The following is a 20,243-nucleotide window of genomic DNA, read 5'->3' as shown; positions in this document are numbered from 1 at the left end:
TACATTGCATAATTTATCAACTTCACCTTAAAGCTGCAGCCATTGTGTTTGTTTCTAAAAGCTTACCTCCCAAACAGACCCCAGAAATGGCTGTGTGAAAACCGTTATCAACAATGACTTTCACCGTTTATAGGTAGATAAGGTCGTACGACAAATCCTTGCTGGAATAAGTTTGTTGACAGTTTCGAAATAACATTTTTGAAAGACGAACTAGTAAGCACAACCCTGGTTAGCATTGCCAAGAAATCTGTGGAATTTATTGTTGGATGCCTATCCCACTGATCGACAAACAAAAGGAACAAAATCATAATGTAGGTATCATTAACATCAACATCAGCCATTATCCATCTGCTTGGAAAGTGATTTTGCCTAAGTCACTGCAGTAAGTCATACTCCTCAGCATTCTCCCAGGTATGTGTAGGATCTTTATCTAACAAAAGAGATGAAACTTGTTTTTACAGAGGTGATGCATGTCCAGTTTCAGCAACCTATATGTTAATGACCTGGATAAACAAAATGGCGTCCAGCATTAAAATTTACAAGTCCTCATACTCGGAATCAGAGTGATACTCATCATAGCCATCTTCATAATCATCATCTTCATAGTTGTCATTGTCATCATCATTATTACCATCACGTATGATATTATGCTCATCCCAAAGTGGGCAAGCACAAGTTGGTTTCTTCCGTACATATTCTGCTCCGCAGGTATAACAGAACTCATAGCCGCACCTGCACAAGAAAAACTACATTTACCGTAACAAAAAAACAAATTCTGGAAAATTTAGATTTACCCACAGCTGCTCTAAACCAAGCTTCTTAAGTAGATAAGCCAATTGTCTTCTCTGATTAATTTCATCATCACACACACGCATGCACAAAAGCACGCACACGCTACTGCTATTGAGACAAAGGGGATGACAAAGTCAATCCACAGGCTTTGAGGCAAACAAATGATTCATGACATTGCTTTTTTTAATTTTTTCCTTTCACAGAACATTTTCTTTGCACTAACCATTTGCAATTCCTGTAAAAGTTTTCACACTTCCATACAGGACCTAAATCCCACATCAACCAACTTGTTATCTGGTTCTTGACAAAGAACAGAAAGAGAGGCCATAGACAAAAGTATGAAAGTTCTCATTCTGGACAACTAGCAATAAACTAATAAATGGAAGCATGACAAGAAACAAAAATGTTAGCAGTAACTAATATATTAGACCCTTATAATACATTAAACCCTGACCAACATACTAAATCTCAAAATTCCTTGCGTACAACTAAACAGTAAATTCTAAGAATTTCAGAAGTTTATGGTTGCGACAAAATTCCTAACGGGATTAAGGAATTAGGGATTCTACTAACTCTCAGGTTCTAAGAAATGTAAAGTTGTTTCAGAGTCCTGGAACCAAATGGGCCCTGAAGTCTTCAGGCAGTGTATATTTGTATTAGCACATGATAGAAGCAACAAGAGTGTCTAAAAAGCAACTTACTAGACCATTTTTGCCTCTGTAGAAAATAAAAATGATGGCAAACCAGATGTGGATGTGTTTATGCTCAAAAAAATATTCAACTAGTTTGTTGATGCGGACCTAGCTTAGGAAGAACCAGATCTGAATCCAGGGGTCCAGGTACTCGATGCAGATGCTAGTGAGGCAGATCAAGATCCAAACTCCAAGCTCCAAGTGTGAAAGCTTATGGAACCCACACCTGGGGCGCCACCTCATACTTCCAGCATTGAAGACCAAGTGGGGTCATGCAAGGAATGCCTCCCTCCAGAAATAGGCCATGTGGGATGCCCCCTCATGAATTAGGCCAAGGTGGCTCTATGGGACCCACCTCATTGGCACCCCCACCTCTCTTAAAGCCCCTTGGAAGTCGTATGAAGGGACTTGAAGTCTCCCTAAAAGTGGACAATGGAAGTCCAAGGGAGAAACCTATTTTTGGAGAGGAAGACCCTATTTTAGGGTTGGTCCAAGTAGGCTTACCCAAAGTTAACTTAAGATCTCAAGGTTTTATCTATTTATTTCATATTGTAACTTGTGTAGGCTTTAAGAGCCCTACCTAGGCCTATATATAGGGCTCATTTTGTAATGGGTTATGTTGACAAAAGAATTTGGAATGACTCTCTCTCTCTCTCTCTCTCTCTCTCTCTCTCTCTCTCTCTCTCTCTCTCTCTCTCTCTCTCTCTCTCTCTCCAAGAGCTAGTCCCTTCTCTCAAGTGAGTGCGTAGATCCTTAGTGGATCTTATTCACCTAGTGGACCCAGATGCAGCCAAGGCCCACATCGGTTCGACGTGGTCAACAACAACACTAAGGCGGTCTCGACCTTCCCAAGCCCAACTCGTGAAACTCTAACCTTCCTCTGCTGAACCAACATTGCAGCAAGCCCTCATCCACTTAACCAAGCCTCTATAAGTCGTTAAAACTTAAAATCATTCCCTCACCCATTTCCTAGCTAGAACTTCACCTAAAGCCAATTCTGCCCAAAATCATATTTCTGACGAAACCAATTTTTTTGTCAGATTTTGTATGATCGCCTAGCCCAAACCGTAGAGCCTCTGGGTCTCAAATTTTGACCCCACCTACTTTAAGATATCAAGATTCAACCCACAAAAATTCACGATTTTATGATTTCTCAAGTCTGAGAAATTATTTTTTTAATCCGGGTCTCCCTGAACCAAAACACTATCTGCCTGCAGAAAACCCTAAAAAATGCGACTTGTCCAAGTCGTATCTCCCTGTCCCAGTATCGCCTTACCCTCAAATTTTACCCAAAACTAATCCAAGGTGTCCAAAATCATTCCTTAAAATTTACGACTTTTCTGTGGCACCATTTGAGCGTTCTAAATTTTCTACCGAAACATGTTAGAAAAACAGAACCTTGTCTACCCGAATTTTACTTTGACCTAAACTTAGACCTAACCGAGTCGACCTAAGCCCTCTAAAACTTATCCCTAAGCCCAAACACGCATCAATTGGTATCAAAGCGAACCTACCTACGCCTTCCAAAAAGAACTAAGACCAAACCAGAGTTATCGAAAGCGCATGTATAGTAGGGGAAGCGCGCTTCCCCGATACGCGCTTCGGAAGCGCGAAATGCAGCGCTTCCAAAATGCATAGGGAAGATGGCATTTATTTTGGGAAGCGCATACCCCATTAAAGGGGTATGCGTACCCCTTTAATGTGGTACGTGCACCCCTTTCACGGGGTATGCATACCCCTTTAATGGGATATGCGTACCCCTTTAATGTGGTACGTGCACCCCATTAAAGGGGTATGCAGGGTGTGATTTACTGTTTTATCCTTTTTGTTAAAGTTTTTTTCCAAAAAAAATTAAAAGAACGAGTTTTTTTAGTAAGGGCAAAAAAGAGATTTTGAAAAAGCCGTGAAAACAAAACTCGAAAGGGTTTAGGATTTTTTTTTCACGCCTCGGTTGAATCTGAGTCTCCTTCTCCCTTCTCTCCTCTCTTTGGCAACTGATCGACGGAATCCCAAATCCGGCGACCGCTACCGACCGACGATGAATCCATTCAGGTACGTACCCATTTCTCCATCTCACGTATCTCCATCATGTATCTCCCATGACTCTCCATCTCTTCCCGAAACTTCCAGTTCCAATCAAAGCATATGGATCCGTAAATCTTTCTGGGAACATGGTCAACAATAAATTCCCAAAAAAAGGGGGGGGCCGCCCCTTCTTCTTCCGTAAAGCCGACCTCTTTGTTTTCGCCAGTGCTGACGCAATGCGCGCGTAGATAAGGAAAGCAAAATCCCAGCGGGGAAAGGGGGGGGTGCCTTTCTTTGACGGCCGTCATGTTAAATTATGTATATATAAATATATATTTATACGTATATATATATAAGTATATATATACATATATGTATATATATATATATTGCTTTTTTTTGTTTTCTTGTACCCCAAAAACCCGATAGGGGTATTTTGGTAAATCCTCATATAATCTTTTTCTTTTTGTATTTTTCATTTTCTCTCTTTTTTTACCTTTTTCTTTTTTCCTTTTTTGTTTTACATATTTTAAGACTACAAGGGGCCCTACTCATCTAGTCGTTGGGGCTCCCAACGACTAGATGGGAGCCCCCTTGTGGTCCCTCCTCTTTAGTCTTCTCCTCTATAAATAGAGGAGGCTTTCTCTTGTATTAGCAATGGGTTTTTCACCCTCTTCTTTCTTTCTTCAATAATATTCAACTTATGACTTTTAGTCATTTTTCCCTTTAGTGGGTTTTGTATACACTTTTAGTGTTTGTGTTCTTGGCTCTTGGCATCACTCTTCAAGAGTGGTTTGCTTTATTGGTGCTTCCGCCCTTTTTTATTACATGGTATCAGAGCGAGGTTGGTGATCGGGCTTCTCTTTTTTTTGGTGTCTTGGGATGTGTGCCTCTCAAGCTTTTGAAGAAATGAAGGCTATTCGGTACCTATGGAGCACGAATCTAAAGTAAAGCTCTCTTTTAAGCTCAATGGATTCAATTACCTTATGTGGGCCTCCGCTATGGAAAATCATCTAAGAGGTAAGAAACTTTGGGGTTTTGTTATGAGAACTACTCCTGAACCCTCTCTTGTTCTCACTAAAATTGAAAGTGGGATTGAAAAAGCTTTAGATGGCGACGAGCGCATCAAAGCTATCAATGACCACCAATCCAAAGTTGAGGATTGGGAAAGTAACCATGCCAAAATCTTAGCATAGTTTATGAACAATGTTGACCTCAAAAATTATGCCAACATTGCTAAGTTTAGAAGAGCCAATGAGGCATGGTTCTTTCTTAAGGGTATGTATACCCAAAAGGATCTAGCTAGACAATTTTTTTGTCAAGAAAAAATCGCTCTACTAGACAAGCGGATATGAGTGTCCGTGATTACTTTAGTTCTTTAACCCCTCTTTGGGATGAGCTTGTTCTTCTTGAGCCCAAATGGGTGGCTCTGGAAGATATTGAGTTAAGAAGAGAACAAATTGAAAATGAGCATTTTTTTCCAATTCCTCCATGGTCTTCGGTCGGAATTTGAACAAGTTGGGGCATCCCTTCTCCATAGAAGTAAAGCCTTACACATTGAAGACGCTCTTGCCGAAGTATGCCAAGAAGAAACTCGTCTTGGTATAAGTATTAAGAGTGATGAAATTTTGGCCGTTACTAGGCCCGGATCAAATGTAAAAGCATATAGACCTCCTCACTTTAACAAAAATAATGGATATAGAAAGAGAGTGATTTGTCACTATTGTAATGAACCGGGACATATCAAGCCGGTTTGCCCAAACCTTAAAGGAAAAGTAGCCGTGGTTGGAGAAAATTCTCCAAAGAATGAAGAAGAAAGTGTCAAAGAAGGAGATATCAAAGAAACTCTTAACCATATCTCCGAAGTTCTCCAACATCTTCTCAAGACTTCTTCATCTTCAACATCAGGAGCCGTCATCGCCTATTCTTCATCACCTCCAGGTATGTGGATAATAGACTCCGGTGCTTCTTTTCATATGACATCTCATAAAAACTCTCTTTCTAATGTTTTTTCCGAACCCATATCTTCTTATGTTTCAACGGCCGATGGGACATATTTAAAAATTGAAAGTATTGGAACACATGATTTTAAACTTCTCAAAACTTTTTTGTTCCTAAAGTAAGAGTCGTTCCAAAAATTAATCTAAATCTTTTTTCCGTTTCCCAAATCACCGATCATGGATGCCAAGTCTCTTTCTCACCTAAAGATTGCATCGTGCAGGATCTCCAGTCAGGGAAGCTGATTGGGCAAGGCCATAGAAGGGGTGATCTTTATTTTATGAACTTTTTGACTCTTCCATCGAAGTCATTTTGTAATCTTATAAAGGACAAAAGTATTGGAATTTGGCATGAGAAACTTGATCATCCAAAATTTGTAAAGATGTCTTTTTTTCCTTTTTTGAACAATACTTGTAAAGACAAACACATGACTTGTAAAGATTGCATTTTTGGGAAATCTAAAGCTATTCTATTTCCTCAAAGAAATTATGTCACCACTCGGCCTTTTGAACTTGTTCATTCTGATGTATGGGGACCTTCATCTATTTTATCCAAAGAAGGTTTTTCGTACTATGTGGTCTTTATTGATGATTTCACTCGATTTACATGGATTTACTTCTTAAGTCGCAAATCCAAAGTTTTCTCCTTCTTTAAAGAATTCCACGCAATGGTTAAAAAATAATTTTTAAGAAACCTATCCATTCTTAGATCCGATTCGAGAGGCGAATATATGTTCAATGAATTTCAAATCTATTTAAAAGAAAATGGTATTTGTCATCAACGTTCTTGTCCAAACACTCCGCAACAAAATGATCTTGCGGAAAGAAAGCATAGACACATAATAGAAACCACAAGAACTTTATTAATTTCAAAGAACATTCCAAAATCCTTTTGGGCCAAAGCGGTTCTAACATCAACATATCTTATCAATAGAACCCCTTCATCTTCTATGAAAAATCTTTCTCCATTTGAAAAACTTTACAATATGTCTCCCGATTATAAAAGACTAAGAATTTTCGGGTGTAAATGCTTTGTTCTAACTCACAAAAATGATAAACTTTCTTCAAGGGAAATTGAATGTATTTTCTTAGGATATGGCGAAAAACAAAAAGGCTATCGATGTTTTGACATATTCAAAAATAAACTTTATATCTCAAAAGATGTCACGTTCTTAGAAGAAGAAAATGGTTTTTCGCATAAACTAAATGAAAATATTGATTACTCCTTTTAGTTGACTTGTTACCTCAAGAAAAGGTTATAGATGATCATGTTGAATCTAGTGAAACTCTCGTAGAGGATCATTTTGAACCTCCAAATGATAGGCAACATGACCAACATGAAAATTAGAAGAAAATATACTAAGTCAAACACAAGTTTACTCTAGAAGGAATGAAAGTAATCCTCCTTGTGCCCTTGAAAAATTCTCTCAAAACGAGTCGATTGAAGAATCCTCTCAAAGAAGATCAAATCGTATTTCTAAAATACCAAATAGATTTGTATCTTATGATTCTTTTTCTCCAAATTTTCGAGCATGTTTGCTAGCCCTTCACTCATTCCATGAATCATCTCATTATAATGATGTTAAACAATATGCTCATTGGAATGAAGCAATGGAACTTGAACTTAATGCACTTAAAAGGGCACAAACTTGGAAAATTATTGATCCACCTAATGGCAAGAAACCCATTGGATGTAGATGGGTTTTCAAAGTAAAAACTAAGAGTAATGGCTCTTTAGAAAGATATAAGGCTAGGTTAGTAGCCAAAGGATATGCCCAAGAATATGGGGTGGATTATGATGAAACTTTTGCCCAGTTGCTCGAATGACTAGTGTTCGAACTCTTATTGCAATAGCCCCTATTAAAAATGGCCAATTTTTCAACTTGATGTTAAAAATGTCTTTTTAAATGAAAATTTGAGTGAAGAAGTTTATATGGAACCACCTCCGGGTATGCATTTAAATGGTAAAATTTTAAAATTAAAAAAGGCTTTATATGGACTTAAACAAACTCCTAAAGCTTGGTATGACAAGTTTAGTAATGTATTAATCAATTTAGGATTTACTTCTTGTTATACTGAGATTGCTCTTTTTGTTAAGAAAACAGGTGATTTCATTGTTATTCTACTGTTGTATGTTGATGATATGATCATCACTGGGGAGTGACAAAAAGAAGGTAAATGATGTTAAGTCCAGGTTAAAGAAAATTTTAATATGTCTGACCTTGAATTTTTGAGATATTTTTTAGGTATTTAAGTGGCTTACTCCTCCCGAGGATACATTCTATCTCAAATGAAATTAGCAGCAGACATTTGTACCAAGTCAGGAGTATCTAATGAAAAGAAAGTTGAAACTCCTGAAGTTATCAATGCAAAACTGAGACTTGAGGATGGTGTTCTACTTGATGATCCAACCCTTATCGTCAATTAATTAGATTTCTTACCTATTTATCCATCACCCGTCCAGATATAGCTCATGCGATTCATGCTGCAAGCTAGTTTCAGCATGCACCTACTTCAGTTCACATGGCGGTCGTGATGTGAATTGTGCGATACATCAAAAATACCATCTCCAAAGGGCTTTTCTTATCCTCTTCCTCATCTCTTGAATTAACTGCTTTTACTGATGCTGACTGGGAAGGAAATCCCAATGATCGTATCTCAACTACTAGTCTTTGCATTTTTTTAGGTGAATCTCTCATTTCGTGGAGATGCAAGAAGCAGCAAAAGGTTTCACTATCATCCACTGAAACTGAATATCGAGCCATGGCAATGACAACTATGGAAATCGTATGGCTTAGAAGTCTCCTTGGTGACATGGGCATCCTCATTTCCTCCTCTACCAAGCTCTGCTGTGATAACAAAAGTGTGATCTACATTGCAAGCAATCATACTTTTCACGAGCGGACAAAGCATATCGAAAAGGATTGTCATTATGTTCGAGATGAATATCTCAGAGGAACTATCACATTACCATATGTTACTTCAGAATATCAACTGGCTGAGTTCTTCACCAAAGCGCTTCCAACTCCACGATTTATGTTTCTTTTTAGCAAACTTTTGGTCTTCTCCCCGTAAAGTTTGAGGAAGCGTGTTAAATTATGTATATATAAATATATATTTATACATATACTTATATATATACATATGTATATATAAGTATATATATATATACATATATGTATATATACATATTTCTTTTTTTGTTTTCTTGTACCCCAAAAACCCGATAGGGGTATTTTGGTAAATCCCCATGTAATCTTTTTTTTTTGTATTTTTCCTTTTCTCTCTTTTTTTACCTTTTTCTTTTTTCCTTTTTTGTTTTACATATTGTAAGACTACAAGGGCCCCACTCATCTAGTCGTTGGGGCCCCAACGGTCATATTTATGACCGTTGGGGCTCCCAACGACTAGATGGGAGCCCCCTTGTGGTCCCTCCTCTTTAGTCTCCTCCTCTATAAATAGAGGAGGCTTTCTCTTGTATTAGCAATGGGTTTTTCACCCTCTTCTTTCTTTCTTCAATAATATTCAACTTATGACTTTTAGTCATTTTTCCCTTTAGTGGGTTTTGTATACACTTTTAGTGTTTGTGTTATTGGCTCTTGGCATCACTCTTCAAGAGTGGTTTGCTTTATTGGTGCTTCCGCCCTTTTTTATTACACGTCACTCCTATTTGTTTGTCGGTCACACCTTGATTCTACTGGTTGGTGCAGTTTAGCAGTGCCAGTGGCGATTTTACTAAATGTGCCTACCGAAGACACGGAATGCTCGTATCGACCGGTTCAATGGAGAGGAGAGGTGGAAGAGTGACATTTTTTTCTTATGTTCGTGATTCTTCATCCACCGATGCAAAAAATGATCCAGTTTTCCATTCCCATAGGGAGTACGAGAGCAAAATGTGTGTTGCTGGTTGTTTGCAGAAATGCTCACTGTTTTCAAGGGTTTCATTCTTCATGGAATACCACCCGATTGTTGTTCGATGTTGGAAAGAGCTGATACATTTTTTTATTTTTCATATTTGTTTAAGTTACTAATCCCTATGGGATTCGAGCTCAGGAATTCTTAGTATGATAGAGCAAATAAGTTGCAGAATCTGCAGAATAAGCTGCAGAATCTGCAAATAAGTTGCGGAATGTGCAGAATCTGCAGAATGATATTTATGAATGATAGACAGGAATATCTTGAAATTGGATTTACTTTACACTGCAGAATCTGCAAATAAGCTTTACACGTCAATAGGGTTTTCTTCTTATTTTTGCACAGAGTGGGTTTACTTCTTTACACTTTCTATCAACTCGTTGCATCAGAGCCACTGAGTTTATACTGTCAGAATAGTGTTATAATGCAAAACATACTAATGTATGTTATACTTTCACGATCAATGTTGTGTCTATTTTCTTTTATGTCTTTTATCCAGGAATTAACGTGTGATTTTTGTAATCTATAACATCCTAATGGATTTGTTTCTTGTTTGATAATCTGGCTAAATAGATTTTACCTTTGACTAATAACATAATTTCAACTTTCAACTTTCATTTTTTGTTAGTATATATTAATGTGCATACGGTTTAGAACTTTTAACTTATAATTTACAGTTTAGAACTTTATAGCTTAAAATTTTCACTATATCTCTATGCAATCTTTGAGTTTATTGATTTCTCATTTTCTATGTTACAGAGATCACAAGATTTACAACAATCACAACATCAAATAAGAAGTCATTTGATTCTTTCGTTGAAAATGTACGTTTTTTAATCAAATTTATTTATTTTCTTACTGCATTATTTAGTGTTTTCATGCATTTGTTAAATGGTTGCAACAAGAATGTAAATTATGATCTTCTCTTGATGTATTATTTTTTAAATGCTTGATAGTTGCAATATGATACATTTGTTAGATAATTGCAACTTATATTATTTATTGTCTTAGATACATGTTTTATTTTGTCAATGATGACATAAATCTTGTTTTTTGATAAAATAAAAATATATAATTACATTTTTGCTTCCCTTTCGATTCTTATTCGTTTTCCTTTCGCTTCTCACTCGAATCCTAGGTCGCTTCCGGTTCGCTTCCGAGACGCTTCCTATGTCGTTTCCGAGACGCTTTCTGGTTCGCTCCTAAGTCGTCCCTCGCTTCCTGCTTCCTAAAATTTTAAAAGTGTCTCGCTTCCCGCTTCCTAAAATTTTAGAAGTGCCTCGCTTCTCGCTCTCGCTTCCTCGTCAGGCAACTCTGGACCAAACTCCTTAAATGAACATTGAAACCTTCACCAAGTTCATAAAAGGCACCAACACTAAAATGGAAGGTGTCAAAAATTGAATGGTCACATTTGAAACCAGCTTAGTCAACATCACCCAAATGTTGCAGTAGCTCCAAACCATCGTGCAAGCTGCCACCCAGCACCTGTAATTCAACATCGAAGGTTGTGGAGAGTTGCATGAGGAGCAAGATGATCGTGAGGAGAATACGCGTGAATCAATACTTGAACGGCACCCGAAGGACCATGGACCTGATTCAAGAGCACACCATTCAGGTGCTTATCTCCCTCGCTCTTAAAATTTCTTTTCTTGTTTTTTGGCGGAAAGATCATCAAGATTAGAAGTACAAGGCAAATCAGTACTATGTAAATTAAGCAATACCCCATGAAAATAGGATAGGTTGTGTCATTGCTCACCTCGAAGGTGAAGCACTCAAGTGGTACGTTGGTGCAAACAATGCCACGGAACCCCTACACTGTTAGAGTTCAAAAGAGAACTCTTGAAGAGGTTTGAACCCTCTCCATATATTAACCATAAACAAAAGGGGTTCATTTAAGAATACCAAGTGGAGTTTGAGGATCAAAGCACTATGTGTACTGATGGGTCTAAACCCACCTTGGTCGACGCGCTGGACTCAAGGACGAGCTTAGGGTTGAGCTTACGGCTATTGACCCGCAGACTTTGGAAGAGTGCAATGTGAAGGCATGGATTGTGAAGGAACGATTGAAAAGATCCGGCTATATAAAGCGACCTACCTACTTGACCCCCGGATAGACCGGGAACACTCACCCAAGTCAAGGAATAGGGTGTCAAGCCCAAATTCAGACCCCCCGTCCAGTCCGATTTGCGAGCAAGTCACAAATGACGGATCGGCACAGCAAAGTGTTGTGTTATAACTGCGATGAAAAATGGAGTCTAGGGCACAAGTGCAAAGCCCTTAAAATGTATGTAGTATGTGAGAGTGAAGAAGTGAGAACGAACCAGCCGAAACTTTGGGAGAAACAGAGGAATTGGACCAAAGACTTGGAATCTCCTTCCACGCCCTTGTGGGAATGTCCATTCCAAACTCCATGCGTGTCAAGAGAAGGATGTACTAGCAGCATGTCGAGGTGCTAATCAACACTGGATCGACCCATAATTTTGTGCGGAAAGATTGTCTCGATTCTTAGAGACCAAGTGGAGCCCATGTAAGGAATGGTCCCTCCAGAAATAGACCAAGTGGGACCCGATAGGACACCCTCTCCTAAATTAGGCCAAGGTGGCTCTGTGGGAGCCACCTCTTTGGCGCCCCCACCTCTCTTAAAGCCCCATGGAAGTCGTGTGAAGGGACTTTTAAGTCTTCCTAAAAGTGAACAACGGAAGTCCAGCAGAGAAACCTATTTTTGGAGAGGAAGACCCTATTTTAGGGTTGGTCCAAGTAAGCTTACCTAAAGTTAGTGTAAGCTCTCAAGGTTTTATCTATTTATTTCATATTATAACCTGTGTCAACTTTAAAAGCCCTTCCTAGGCCAATATATAGGACCTCATTTTGTATTGGGTTATGTTGAAAAAAGAATTTGGAACATGACTCTCTCTCTCTCTCTCTCTCTCTCTCTCTCTCTCTCTCACGAGTCTCTACCACCTTGACACGTCTCTCTCTCCCCAAGGGCTAGTCCCTTCTCTCAAGTGGGTGCATAGATCCTTAGTGGATTTGATTCACCTAGTGGACTAAGGTGCAGCCAAGGCCCATAATGGTTCAACGTGATCAACACCAACACTACTGTGGTCTCGACGTTCCCAAGCCCAACTCACGGAACCCTAACCTTCTCCAGCTGAACCAACATTATAGCAGACCCTCACCCACTAAGCCAATACTCTACAAATCGTTAAAACCATTCTCTTAGCCATTTCCCAATTGGAACTTCACCTAAACCTAATTCTGCCCAAAATCAGAATTCTGATGGAACCAATTTTTCGTCAGATTTTGTATCGTCGCCCAGCCTAAACCGTAGAGCCTTTGGGTCTGAAATTTTGACCCAGCCAATCTTAAGATATCAAGATTTAATCCACAAAAAAATCACGATTTTATGATTTCTCAAGTTTGAGAAATTAATTTTTTTAATTCGGATCTCCCTAAACCAAAACACAGTCTGCCTGCAGAAAACCTAAAAAATCTGCCACTTGTCTAAGTCGTATCTCTCTATCCCTGTGTTGTCTGACCCTCAAATTTTACCCAGACCTAGTCCAAGGTGTCCAAAACCATCCCTTAAAATTTGGGATTTTTCTGTGACACCGTTTAGGCGTTCTGAATTTTCTACCGAAACCCATCAGAAAAACAAAACTGTGTCTACCTGAATTTGACTTTGACCTAGACCAAGAGCTAATTGAGCCCACCTAATCCCTCTAAAACCCATCCCTAAGCCTAGCCATGGATCATTTGCGGTACTCATAGTTTACTAATGAAAAATACAATATCATCAGCAATGAAGATAGTTGTGATGTCATTTATGTAAATTGGACAATGATACAAATGCCAGAGTTGAACATAGGAGGAGTGTTGGACATAATACTAAAGCATGTATGGATATTGAACTACAAAGAGAGTGGACTTTACGCCATACTCTTTTTGTTGATAATCCAAATAAACCATCAAGATGTGCCCAATATGAAGTCATAAAGGTGCGTGTATTCTCCAAAAAAAACCATTAAGGCATGGTCAAATGCAAAATAAAGACTTTATTTAGAAGGAAGGCTTGAAGCCTTGAACACTCGATGAACTAAAGTGCCCAAACATGTTGGTATGTGTGACGATTTGGCCAGGTCTCAGACAAGGGTAAGCTACCTGGTACATGGCCCAGGTATCAGTCTAACATTTACCTTAAAGAGAAAGATGAAAGATACATCATTAGGATTCAGCACTAGGTATAAAATCAAAGAATTTTCCTGGTAGTTTGTGTGAGATGGGGAACTTCCACAATTACAATTCTGAATAAACCAAACAATTGTCGTGAAGGTGAATTGAAATTTTCAAGTGCAAGATGGGACCTTCCAGCCTTCAACTCTGAAAAATATTTCTGAAAATTCTACCTTCGTTGCAGTAGTTGCTGCTGTTGTTGATGTTATCAGTGTCCTTGTCTTGGATGATATTGCTTTATATACCCGATATTGCAAACTCATGCACAGGCATACTATATACTGCAAATGTAATATATATAGACAGAAGACCCACAATCATAGAGAATACAATACCAAGCTAAAGCAAATGTGAAAAACGAGTCAAGCAAACAATTATATGAGGAACAAGGCTAGCCACAAAGTGGAAATAAAACAATAGAAATAGTGATCTAAATCAAAGAGTAGGGGAATCTTAGTTCCAAACAAAAATTGACTTCTAAACAAGCCCATTTGAGTTAAAGAACCAAATTGTTATAGGTAGGAGATGAAAAGCAATTCCATCGTTTTATCACATCACTGTTTTCTATTCCAAATTAAATCAAGTTAAATGTCGGTTAAACACTGATCAAGCCAACTAGAAACCGACCATGGCTTCAGGTATTGAATAGAAAAATCTTCTGATTCAGTCAACTCTTTTAAAAACAAAAGATCAATAGTCAAATGCTAGCTAGTCTGGTATAAAACATCTGCAATAATTTCTGATTTTTACTTTGCTCAGAGTGCTCAACAAAGTTGATCGTCTATTTGACAACACAATTATATAACAGTTGGATGAGCAACCAGCAAGACAAACTGGATTGTGGTAAAAAACATGTTTCCCCAAAGTATTCCAATAACAGAGAAATTGGACAATTTTACTAAAAGTTATTTCAGACACCTAGAAATGACACACCATGAAATGTTGAAGGCATGCATCATACTAATTTACCAACAACTGAACAAATATGAAAGATTACCTGCAGGTCATATGGTAGCAACCTTCGGCAAGCTCAATCATGTGATTGCATTTGACACATTGGCGCCACAAATTTTGATTTGCAAGAGATTGCAACTTTGCATCTTCTGCACGTAGAAATGGGCTCCTTAACTTGTACTGCTGACATGACAATCTAGCATGCCACGGGACCTTGCAATATACACAAAAAGATAATTGACACTTGGTGCACCTCCTCATTCCAGAGACACTGTCAGTGGCATAAGACGAAGAAGCCTGTAGAGGCCTTATCATCTCCTTTCTTGACATCAAAGCAGAGCACTTTGGGTAGGGGCAGTAAAGCTTATCTGTTTCAGGAATTGAAGCCTCTTCTATACGATGGATTAAAGTCTCGAGCAACTTAGGTGATAAGAACTTCCTGCAACTTTCTACAGTCAACTTTAAATTGCACCCTACATGAGGGCAGCCAGGCAATAATCCATGATGTAACTTGACTTCCACATGTTGTCTCATACAAGAAAAGCAATAGCGGTGTGAACAACCATGAACTGAAAATATCTGTAGGGAATCCTTATCCTCCAAACAAATGCTACAGTTTTCTTTCAAATCTTTAACAGCACTGCTTCCAGTGTGCTCTGAAGTCTCTGTAGTCCTTGTAAGTTGAAGATCTATAGCTTGTCGAGCGAACGCAAAAACATATTTTAAATGTACTCGAGGCAGCAATGTTATATCACATCTTCGAAATTTCCTAGTCAGTTGTTTAATCTGATCAATCATGTCTGCAATTTTACGCTGTTTCGCCTTCCATTTCCCAATAACCTGCAATGTAAACATAATTACAAAGTTATATCGAATGACAAAGTAGATTTCATACAACAAATAACACAAGTTACAGAAACTTAGATTTCTTCTTGATGATTAAAAAAGATGTATATATTCATGCAGACAGTAAGCATTGACTGATGAGGGGCGCAAACAAGGACAATAAAAGTTTGAGGGACTTTCTAAGGTTCTAAATGTACATAATTTTGAGAACCTTTCATGAGGAGAATAATGTGATCTTTCCCCATAATAAAGATTTCAATCTTCTTTGGATTGTGTTGTTCCGTTCCTTTTCTTTTCCTTCTCTAGTTTTGTGAGAAATAAGCATACCATTTGTATAATGACAGCTATTTCTACCTTTTCACGATCAAAATGTAATTAGCAATGCCATAATAAGCAGGAAACAGTGTTTTATAAAAATTGAACATCCCCAAGAGAACACATTAGACACTGATGTGGATGTTGGGTGACAAACAAGATGAGCACTCACGAGTAGCTTGCTCTCTGCTGCACAAACAACCACAAAGCTCAGAATATAGACTTCAAGCAGATTTCCAAACCTTTTGGGATGGATGATGGGAGATTATCATCGGTTTCTTTGTCCATTCAATAATATGAAGGGTGATAATATAGAGATGGATCCATTTGAGCCTGTAAGGTGGACAGACTTTATCAAGAACCGGACTGCACAGCAGGAAAGATATTGGGTAGATGCTGTTGGAGAGTGCAATAAATGATTTACATCAGACGACTCTTTGCAAGTGAAAATCATCCATGTCAAACTATGGCTGATTGCCTCTGCTAAAATGTATGAAGCAATAATTAAAAAACCATTAGAATGAAGAATGCTTGCAGGACTTTCACGAAGTACAATGAATAAAAGGATGTAATTTTCAATTCATTTACCAGAATCTTCGATATGTCTGGCATGGAATTCAAGGATGATATTTGCTAGGACTTGCACAGACAGCTCAATTAGGCTCGTTTAATATCTACATATATTTATGTATTCCATGTATCACTAGATGTGAACCTGTGCATGTGTGTGAGAGATGGGCTAGATTTGAAACCTTAACCATTACATGTTACATGAAATATGTAAATATATGAGCTTAAATGGCCTTCCATGAGTCCACATTTAGGGCTTGAACACAATTTATTTAAGTAAACAAGCCTAAGACCAAGCTTGAGCTTGGCACGTTCTAGTAAATGGCAGAGGCTGAGTCCCTTGGGAGAGGTTTGGCATTCTGCAGCCTTACTCATATAATTACATAAGAATCCATGGTGAGCTTCTGTCCTGATGTGGCTCATCAATGAAATGGTTCTTGCATCAAACCATAGGAGGTTCATTAGCAGATAAGTATGGACCACAAATAGTGAAATCCAAGAGAGCTGAATTAAAAAACAGTGTGTTGGGGATGATAATAAATTAAGCATTATGAGTGAAAATCATCTCAATGAAATGGATATAAAAGAAAATCAAAGGATATGATGGAACTCTGAGTAGAATGTGCAGAAAAAGAGATCAGGAGATGAAGGTTCTGGCAGCACAGGCTGGACTGTAGGATTTCGGTCAGCAGTAAGAACATGACCTATAATGGACTGCAGTTAGGTGAAGTGCTTTTTATTTTCCTTCCAGTAGTAGTTGTTCTAAGTTCCAAGGATGCTGGGATGGTTGGGTCAATTCAATGGCCCAAGTGGCAACAAAGAGTTGGATTCTTCTATGAAGTCTGATTGAGTCCTAATGTATTAAGGAAACCCAAGAAGAGTCAAAGCAGATTGGTGATGGTAGGTAATTGTTCTCATCCATAATTTGTTGGAGGATATGAATTCAAGATTAAATATCCCAGGAAAGAGGACTTTGCACTAGACAAGTGATAAGCTTGGTAAACATGACTCACAAAGAAATGCTGCTGACTTGGAAAATGTAAGTACACCTAAAGATGTTGAACAGTGCATTCAAATAAATAGGTATTAGGTAAAGAGCTTCTAAATAACTTACTTCTATCCATAACTACCACTAGAAAATATCGAGAAGTTATCCCCAGCACTGTAAGTCTAAACTACAACAAAAGGAAAACAGTACAAGACCCACGTTGAATGATCAAAGAATCATGTTGCATTCAGGAAGAACGGATTGAATTGCATGAAAAACAGAATCAATCTAATGGTAGAGAAAACAAGAGGACTGCCATGGAAGCCATTAAAATTATAGCCCTAAAGATGAGGATTGATGACATAGGTGAGTTCCAATTACAGGTACTAGCCAACTGCATTTTCCAAATTTACAAGGAGAACTTTCACTCAGAATGATTATAAATTAGGGAGTGGGAAATGGAGGAGATTTAGGTCATGTCTGCAACACCTCGTGGTTCTCAGATTTTCTCAACTTCCAGTGATAGCAAATCACAATCACAGCAGTTTCTCATGTTTAGTACCTTACAAGACTGACCTTGTGACCAACAATTACAGAATCACAGATTTTGGGTTCTCAGATGTGATTGCTCATCCCACCTGTGACCAAAGCAAACATGCCCTTAAAGGAGTTTAAAATCTTTAAATCATACACTAATCTTTGTGCTGAAAGCTATGACAGCATTTGATCATATCAAAAATAAGTTTCCTGGTTATGATAAGTTTGGAAATTTTACTTTCTGACCTATACATCATGTACTGTGTGTGCTTGTTCAAGTGTTATAATACAAGTCTTGGCAACTTTCAAACAATATCTTGCTTTTCTGGCAGAGGAAGGAATAAAAAATTTAATCTTCTGAAGAGTTAATGCTATAATTAGTATGTAGATCAAGTAGAGTTGTAGGCAACTCATAAGAATCACTTTATTGATTGACCATGGTTGGTTGGGAGATCATAATGTAGTACTTAGCAATGATGCGAGATTACAGAATCCCAGTAGTATATACTTATATGGCAGAATTCACAAAAGCCATAAACATGGGCAGGCTAGTAAAATTGATTGCCGCTAATATATATACCTGCTTATGTAAGTATGCTGAAACAGAGTTAAAAGTGTTTCCTAAGTCTATTTCTGATCCAAAGCCCCTATAAGGGGAAAATCATAGAAAATTTGGATTTCCTCTACTCAAATTTTCAAAATGTGGAGAAAGAAAGAAGGATGCCACAACATTATTCAAGACAGCTGGAACCTGCAGAAGGCTGGTTGTCCTATGATATGGCTGGTTGGCATAGTGACAAATATCGCGAGATTTATGAAAATATCGCGAGAAATTACCTGAAACTTAAAAAATGCAATTTCTGGCAATTTTTTTGTCAGAAACATAAATATTTCATTTTAAACATGATATTTATGTTTTTATAGCTATTTATCATAAAAAACATGTATTTTTTAAATAATTTTATTTTTTTATAAAAAATTGTTTTTAAAATTTTTTATTTATTTTTTATTTATTTTATTTTTCCAAAAAATGCAAAATTTACAAAAAAAAATTTATTATTCGCTTTTGGATGCCAAGATTTTGCCATTTTTACTTTTGTCACTATGCTGGTTGGTAAGTTTGGGTAGAGGTCATCTGATTATTAGAGCTAAAGGAATCAGTTTGGCATCAAAAGACTCAGATTAAATGGTTTTAATAAGGAGTTAAGAACACAACATTTTTCTCTTCCATTGTTAACAGAAATGTTCAATAGAATAATATTATGTACATAACCAAGGATTATGGATCAGAGATGCATGATCCAATCGACATGGTACATGAAATAAAATCTTGTTTGAGCAAATTTATCTGTTAAAAGGCTGAAAGTGAGATATATATGTGTGATTTTTGTTTGTATATATGTGTGAGTTTTTGTAAATTTTTCTATAAAACCTTGAAAGCATGTTTTAAATATTACTGATTATGAAATATGTTATTTATATATGTATGTGTTACTGTGCTTCTTTGAATTTTTTGTGAAAGGCGGAAAGTATTTTTGTGTGTGTATAAATATATATATTCTGATTATGCTATGAAATAAAATGTGTGTTACAACCATTTTTCCTTTGAAAGGCTGAAAGCATATTTTGTTGATTATACTAAATATGTCATGAATAATTGAACACACACACACACACACACACACACACACACACACACATATATATATATATATATATATATATATATATATATATATATATATATATATATATATATATATATATATATATATATATATATATATATATATATATATATATTCTGGTTGTATATATTCTGGTTGTATATATTTTGTGAAAGCATGTGTAATTGCGCTGATAAAAACATCTTATTACAATCATAGACACAAATATTGGTATTAGCTATATCACGGCGAGGCTATTTCTCACAATATTATAAGTTTGGTGATAAATCTTGGGGCTTAAAAATATAAAAAAATAACAAAAATAAGTAAAAATATCATGTTTAAACCAAGGTCGCCAAACTAGGAAGCAGAAGCAGAAAACGATACGGGAAGCAAAAGCGGGAAACGATACGGGAAGCGGAAGCGAGAAGAGGCATTTTAAAATTTATAGGAAGAGGGAAGCGAAGTATCAATTTGAAAACGAAATAGGAATAAAAAATAAAGTAATATGGTAACTTAATAGGAATCAAAAAAGAAGCAAATAAAAACTAAAATAAAATTGATTATTCTTGTATTTCATGATTTTTCAGTAAGAGTTATTTTAAAATCTAACAATGATAGTTACGAATTTAGAGAAAGTACATGGGAAGTGAGTGGAAGCATGAAAGAAAATACATGAAAAAAGCATATAGAAAGCATAGACCATGCATGT

General features: G+C 37.1%; 1 protein-coding gene across 2 annotated transcripts in view; it reads right to left on the bottom strand.

The window, feature by feature from the left end:
* Positions 1-238: 238 nt before the first annotated feature.
* Positions 239-20,243, bottom strand: part of LOC149820850 (zinc finger (C3HC4-type RING finger) family protein) — a 28,600-nt gene continuing 8,595 nt past the window's right edge. The window contains exons 2-4 of one of the 2 annotated variants that reach the window (XR_016426434.1): positions 14,652-15,448; positions 13,828-13,935; positions 685-732 (exon numbers count right to left, since the gene is read on the bottom strand). Coding sequence is in view for 1 of the 2 variants with exons in the window: in XM_089982331.1 (XP_089838457.1) it covers positions 537-732; positions 14,652-15,448 (993 nt within the window). In the remaining variant the exon portion in view is untranslated. Of the gene's footprint in view, positions 733-13,827; positions 13,936-14,651; positions 15,449-20,243 lie in introns of both variants that reach the window. The other variant, XM_089982331.1, reaches the window with a different exon arrangement.

This window comes from Nuphar pumila, chromosome 12 (assembly GCF_984573655.1).
Source record: "Nuphar pumila chromosome 12, dmNupPumi1.hap1.1, whole genome shotgun sequence".
Taxonomy (NCBI): domain Eukaryota; kingdom Viridiplantae; phylum Streptophyta; class Magnoliopsida; order Nymphaeales; family Nymphaeaceae; genus Nuphar; species Nuphar pumila.
Note: the sequence above shows the minus strand (reverse complement) of the source record. Positions and strands in the feature narration are given on the sequence as shown.